Here is a 7,802-nt window from a genome sequence, read left to right on the forward strand (position 1 = left end):
AAGGAAAACCCGCTGAACAAACAATACCTTTTTTCTATCTATACATGCTATATATAATTGAAAAACGCAGACTGGTTATATGATCTGTAATTTAAAATTCTGAAATAAAACTGAATTCGGTGGGTTTTTGACATGCATGAATCGCCTACTGTCTGGTTTTTATGAAGACAGCTACTTAAACAGTTATACACAGGGACTACATATCCGACAAACAATATGATATCTTTATCTTTGTTTTTAAAACCCTTGATTTGTAGAACTTGTAATATTATTCTGGCGAGGATCGTGCCGATATTCGTTTACACGTAATTCTACTTTCAGGAAAATGATTAGCAAATATCTATAATATTAATTCCAAATTTTGATGAGAAAACACAATGCATTGAATCAACAGTACACACTGATAAGTATATTTCTCGAGGCAAGGGCAAACTAAATATACAACATAGAACTTCATCGTAAAATGAATATTAATCATGAATGGGCTTGTTCCCGCGTATGAATACAATGCGTAAGTAAGGAACTACTTTCATTGGCGGCATCGGCCATATTTGATACATCCGTTCTGGAGAAATTCCAATCCGTCTAAATCTTCCAGAAATTTTGGTCATCGAACATGGCAGCCGAGAGAGAGGAGAATGTATATTTGGCCAAATTGGCAGAACAGGCCGAAAGATATGATGGTATTTATCATTTGTGATTCGAAACGTCTGCAAATCCCTCAATGTCGGCGATTCGTATACTCACTTCCTTTCGCATAATTTAACGAGGAAGCAGTTGCGGTGTAGCATGTTTCACCGCTGCATATTACAATTTTCATGCTTTTTACACATTTCGCTGCTTGTCTTTGTTCTCCTGCTATCGAATATGTCCTCTTCTTTCATAACACGAACCTGCAAAAGCTTGTGTCCATGGATATCGACCAACTATGACAGTCGCCATTTTGAGCGATGTTCCCTTCAATAGAAATACAAAAATTATCTTCTTGTCATGAAGCGTTTGCGATTTTAACTTCAATTTAGGACACAGGAACGTCTGTTGTTCTAATTGCCGCGTTTTGAACGTAAGAACTGTCACACACTATAACGAAATTCTCTAGGCTTCAACTGACAATTGACTGCACCCTTAAATTCCATTCTAATGAGCTATGAACAGTTTTAATTTTTATGTTAACTTAATTTTTTGATTTATATATATAGATCCTTATTGCTTATACTTGCATGTCTTGTCAGTGCTGTTTCTTTGCTTACTGAAGAGCTTTGATGGGATGTATATTTAACTTCAATCGTTCTTAAAAAGGGACAGACCTTATGTGTGTAATGATCTTGTAGATAATTATCCCTTTTTACACTGAACATATGATAGAAAATGCTAATCATAAGCTGGCACCTGTTTTAATGTTATTAGATCTGTTCCAACTTTTCCTTCTCAATTTTCAACATGTGCTAGAATTTACAATGGTACTTGTTGAAAACCTTCCCTAGACCTTAACAACATTCAAAGTTGGTCCAAATCTTGTAATGCTTTACCACATTAAATAACCCAAATTGCCTTAAGTATAGTGTGGAACACAATTTCTTGCAAAGAAACAGTAATTAGGACAAAAAAAACCTATATTCGTAGAAGTTCATCATTGTTATTAATCTAGACTATATAGTAAGATAAAAAAATATACTACCGTATACATGTATGTACATATAGATTGAACATGATCATCTTTTGACCTTTGGTGGGCTAATGATTGAAAGTTGTTAATCCTTGCAAGTCATATACCATTTGGTGTAGTCTAAATTAAATTCTCAAATCTTAATGGCATGTGATTATGAGTTTCATTAACATTGCGTTACTTGGATGTAAATGTAATTTGTGTCCAATATTTCTTACATTGCAAGTACATGTGATCCCAGTTTTGATAAGAATGCATAGGAAAAGCAATCTTAAATGCAAACAAAATAAGAATTTCGTTAATAAGAAAAGTAGATAACGAGTTGATCAAACATAAGGTAGAATCGGCCAAATTTCAATGAAGACAAAGGCTTCCAGTGGAATCCAGTAGCAGGACCACACCAATTGTATCAAGTAAGTAATGCATTGAGTTTTTGTAGGTTTAATAATATATCATGTGTGGTCCTGGTTACATGATCCTGCTGGAGAAATCTTGAATTGTAATCTATTTTGGTATTCAAAATTGAATTATGAAAAAATTTCTGAACATTTTAGATCAAATAAGTAATTGAAAAGGAGGCATAACTACATGCATGCATGCTCAACTTGTTCAGGTAGTCAGAACCACTCATAATTTTTGTGAAATAGTTGTAATTACTCTCTGATCATGAAATTGTGATAGTAAGAGGAAATGCTTTCCATTTTTGTGAATAAGGTATCAACACTAATTTTTCATATGTAACCTATTAGAAAATCATAGGGCCAAAGCATGATGCCATATTGCTTAACTTATAATAACATTTGCATTTTTTTTCATGAATTAGTTGCTTTCACAAATTCTTTCATTTTATATAAGCCTGGTGAAATGCCATTAGCTTGAAGCTGCTTTAGCAGTAGAATTGGATTTGTGGATAATTCGTTCCACTTTTTGTAATTGGTACATATAGTGAGTGTACTTACTGTCACAAAATTACTCCAATTATGTACTTGTTAGCATAAAAAAAAATGCACATGTATCAACATTTACCCAAGATTTTAGCAAGGCAATGCAAAATTTTGTATTACAAAACATTGACTGTTCAGGCTGTAATTTTTGCACTGGTAGTGATATACCGGTACATGTAGCATTTGTGGAAGACTTCAACAAACATTTAAGTTCTCCAATTTGTACTGTTAATGGTGTTGGGTCAAAGTTCAAGGCCTTGTAGTTGTATCACTATATATCAACCTGCATGGAACTTACAGCTCCTTTTTACCTTTTCTGTACATTCTTGCATTAAAGTTGTGTTTTAATTAATTTGTAAGATATATTTGATTCACATCATCTAAATTCAGGACAATGGTAGTGTTCACAAGCATGTAGCAATTTTTACAAAAAGTGCCAAATTCCCTTTTTTGTAGAAATGGTTGAAGCAATGACTAAAGTTGCAAGTCTGGACATTGATCTCACTGTTGAAGAGAGAAACCTGCTGTCAGTAGCCTTCAAAAATGTTATTGGAGCAAGAAGGGCATCATGGCGAATCATGAGCAGTTTAGAACAAAAAGAAGAGTCTAAGGGAGAATCAGAGAAAAAAGAACAAATGAAACAGTACAAACAAAAGGTAGCTAATGATAAGATTTAATTGGACATGTTAATTGTATTGCTATATCCTATTATGAGTTCATTGCAAGTGTCTCAATTTATAATAAATTATGATGGACAATAGTTATTTCTTATCAATTGCCTATGATTTTATTATACTATAATATGTAAGTAATTAATGTATAATTAATATTTATTGTGCATAGCTCTAGCAGCATTAAGTAGTTTTGATTTTTTTTTACATACAGATAGAGGATGAATTAAAAAATATCTGTGGTGATGTCCTTAAGATTTTGGATGACCACCTGATTCCACAGGCAGGAAGTGGCGAGTCCAAAGTATTTTATTACAAAATGTAAGTAATGGGATTAAGATTCACATATTTTCATCAAATTCATGGTAATGATAAGTACCATATAGTTGTTGAGCAATGGTAATATGGTGGTCACTAATGAAAAAACGAGATTTACAATGCACTGCACAATGCAAATACAGTGTAGATAGATGCAAAAAGATTTGTTATGGATACATGATAAAATGTCATTTTTTAGTTGGTTTCCAAATCAGAGTTAAAAATGTTATTATCTACTCATTACTAATTAATCGGACTTAGAAAATATTATTGTCTTCTTGTGACTATTTAAATGTCCATGATTGTAACAAAGCTTGATAATGTTATCTGTTATGAACTTAGATGCAATGATTGTTATAATTTTGGTCTCTTAGTATTTTATTACATTTGTTTTCAGGAAAGGAGATTATCATAGGTACTTAGCTGAATTTGCTACAGGACAAGAGAGAAAAGATGCTGCAGAAAATAGTTTAGTTGCATACAAAGCTGCTAGTGATACTGCACAATCAGATCTTGCACCCACTCATCCTATTCGACTGGGATTGGCCCTGAACTTTTCTGTGTTCTATTATGAGATCCTGAATTCACCTGACAGAGCTTGTAGGTTAGCCAAAGCAGCTTTTGATGAAGCTATATCTGAATTGGATACCTTAAGTGAGGAGAGTTATAAAGATTCAACATTAATAATGCAGTTGCTTAGAGACAATTTAACACTATGGACATCAGATATGCAAGGAGACGGTATGTGAGATACTATTTCTTTAAAATATGATGACATGTGTAGTGGGTATTGACAGGGTAGGAAACTCACTCCAGTTCTAGCCAGTCCTGAATACAATTTTTCAATAAATTTACTATATGGCTATATAAATTTTTGCTAAAATTAGCCAGACCTGCAAAAAAATAGCCTGTCTTGGGCTGGTGGGCAGGCTGCTATTTCTAACTCTGGTATTAATTTTTTGTGGTTTGGTTTAAGGACGTGTAAATTGGTATATATCATAAAGAGGTAAAAAATCATAGTGATAATTCAACATTTTGATCAGAAATAAGTGGTTTGTCTGATAATCATGAAAAAATGTTCCAGAAGTTGATCTATTTCCTATCAATTTCAGGTAGAAATTTCTGTCACTAGTAAGTTTTGAGAATTCAGATACTTGGTTCTTCAAATCATACAATCCTAAACATAGATGTACTTTTTTAGTTACTTCAAGGGAAAGGGGTTGGGATGGAATTTCTTGGTGATGTGTAAGAGTGTACATAATATGATGTCTTGAAAATTCAAATGGAGGTAGTCTTGAAGGCTAATTTAAAAGTTTCCATGGCTTAAACCAGTTAAATGCAAAATTTTATTAATTTGATTTTAGATGGAGAACAAAAACAGGACCAGGTACAAGACATAGAAGGAGAAGATGGATCATAAGAATACAGTGACCTAGAAAATGTACCGTCAATAATTTTATGATAAATGGTGTGATCGATGAAATATGTAGTGGAAGATTTAATTGTGAAAGGATCACCTGCTGACATTAAAATTAGTAATAAATTTAGTTCACAATCAATGCAGGTTGTAGAGTGATTTGACTAGTTCCAGTATATTATTGTACTTTACTCGACATCCTGCTGCATTGACCTAAATGAGGCATAGGGGAAGCATAGAAAAATCCTTGTTTAAAGGTGTTATCCTGTGATTATCTTTCGTATTTTTTGCACAAGAGAGTAGCTTCATTAATTTTTTTACAGTGTATTTTTTTATTTAAAAATTGAAGTTAACAAATTAGAGCTTCATTAGTCCTGTTTTCTTGCCTCACTTATTCAAGCCATTAAATACCGAAGGAGTAGATTAATAACAAGAAGTTCAATTAATGTTAAAGGACCAAACATAGTAACTTTTCCATTTTAGACTCATTTTGTCATTAAGTCTTGTGTCGTCTTGAACACATAACGTTTGGTAAATAAATGGGTGAAAAGTTTTCTTTAATTCCATACTTCCTGTGCCAATGGTCATAAATAAGATTCATGCTCATAATTCCAATTCCCCTGCCAAGATTTCAGGATTTGCACTCATGGATTTCAGATTTTTGTGACATTTTGCAATATTGTCAACTGCATGCTATATATGTGACCATGTATTTATTTTGACACTATCAGAGAAGTAATTCCAGGTAAGAAGACACGTAAATTTTGACAACTCTTGTGCTCCCTTTTCATGTATGCCTTGGGGCTATTCCGGAATTAATAGCGAGGTGGAGTCAGAAGCACCTCAATTAAAATGTGGTGGTTGTTATTTTTAGATAGATAGCCTAAAAAAATGAAAGGAAATAACCAATCTGAATTATATGCATGGTGGGGTCAAACAAAAAGTGCCTATTCATTCCTATACATTTATTTCAGGAACTGCCCCAAAATATATACAATGTTTAAATTATCACTTGTACTACCAATTAAGTCTTTGGGGAAAAGGATGTTTCAACAAAGTACAAAGCCCATAGATATGAATTAACATCAAATTTAGTTGTCTTGTTACCTGCAATAGATAGTAGTATGTATTGTTTTGTTTCATTGTAGAATGTTATTGATGAAGTTAACTTTTTTCTTTCATCTTCTTTTAATATGACAGTATTTCATGTTTGATGTACCGGTTTCTTATTTGCACCAACAGTGAAAGCATATGTTGTGTTTACACTTGGGAGTCAGTACCTTATATATTCAACATATATTAATGTTGAAGAATTTATCAATGAGTTATGATTTTTGAGTTGATTTTTGTCACTCAATGGAAAAAGTCATATTTTATTCAAAGAAAAAACATGAAAATAATTTTCCGAATGGTCATTTTCGTATCCTTTGGTGTGTGAATAAATCTAATTTCTCCAGTAGACTTACCAAAAAATGCTTTGAAAAGAAAAGGCTATTTTTTTTGTTGGTATTATGTAAATTTGAACAAACCATTATTCAGTTCTTGTGTTCATTCTGTCGTTAAGTTACTGTGACACAGCATGTTAATGAAAAAAAATACAGTATTCTGAAAGAAAATCTTTAGCATAATTACTTTGTTTTTATTTTAAGTTTCTGAATGTAGTGCTGAAATGATCTGACAATTTATGACAGAATTGTAATGTATATGACTCAGAAAAAAATTATTTTATATCATTCATATTTCTATTTGTATTATCTGTCTGATGTTGTGATCAACTTATTCTCCTTTCTTGTACTTTTGACAACTTCTAGGCATTGTTTACCCTAGACAACGTTTATATGTGATAAAATTTGTATGGTGTCATGCTTTTAACAGTAAAACATAATGATCATTAACAAGACTTCAGTGTCTTTTTTATTGTTAAGTGGCATTTGTCTGTAACTTCTTTATTCAACTGCAAGAAGTGGCAAGGCATTATGTGATACTCTCTTAAAATATTGTAGTTGAGTGTCTGTCTGTCACCCAACAGTTTCCAGGTGAAAACTTAAGAATAATCGTTTTCAAACTTAATGCAGTTACTGTGTATCTTAAAATACAGATCAAGTCTAGTTTTCTTCATGATCTTATATACAAAAAAGTGACAACCATTTTTAAGTTGTTTTTACCCCACCCCCTCAACACACACACAAAAAAATTGTTTTGATGAATGAGAGTTGTCTCTCTTGGAATATTCAAGAATTGTGAAACTTGATTATTTTTTGGGGTTCTAAGTTTAAATTACTTTTCATTTATTTTTTCCACTATCTTTCATGGAATGCTAAAAAGGTGAAAGTTTGTTCTTCTGAGATGCATTTAAAAGATTCTAAAGTTGGATCTGTTATACTAATGTGATGAATTGTAATTTAAAATGTCTGGATTTTTGAAACAGCACAATTGGCAGGATTGCATTTGAAGTGCCTTTGGTAGATGCCCTATTTTTCGCGTTCAACTTCTGTTTTATTAAGCTGCTGACTACAGGCTATTTAAAAGTAGCATAAACTCATTAAGTCACATCTGCATGTCATTAGTCGAGATCCGTCTATCTGAGCTACTCTCCCATTTCCACTTGACCAAAAAAATTTTCTCCTTTGGAGAAAAGCTAATTTGTGGAAATGAAGTGTTCTGCAGATTGAAGTAGATATCCAACTGATTGATTGCACAATGAATTTTAGACAGATAACACTTAATATAATGTAAAGGAACTCCCAAAAATTGTGGCACCAAGAACTAAGGAAAAAAAATGGTAA

General features: G+C 32.4%; 1 protein-coding gene across 1 annotated transcript; it reads left to right on the forward strand.

Moving 5' to 3' along the window:
• Positions 1 to 525: 525 nt before the first annotated feature.
• Positions 526 to 6,914, forward strand: LOC148607646 (14-3-3 protein epsilon-like). Its single transcript, XM_088545738.1, has 5 exons — positions 526 to 683; positions 3,067 to 3,266; positions 3,496 to 3,602; positions 3,997 to 4,340; positions 4,964 to 6,914. The coding sequence occupies exons 1-5, from the start codon at positions 617 to 619 to the stop codon at positions 5,017 to 5,019; spliced, it is 774 nt and encodes a 257-aa protein (XP_088401864.1). The 5' UTR covers positions 526 to 616; the 3' UTR covers positions 5,020 to 6,914.
• The last annotated feature ends 888 nt before the right edge of the window (positions 6,915 to 7,802 follow it).

The sequence above is a fragment of the Perna viridis genome, chromosome 9 (genome assembly GCF_037379345.1).
Source record: "Perna viridis isolate PV_CMFRI_1.1 ecotype Kerala chromosome 9, ASM3737934v1, whole genome shotgun sequence".
NCBI lineage: Eukaryota > Metazoa > Mollusca > Bivalvia > Mytilida > Mytilidae > Perna > Perna viridis.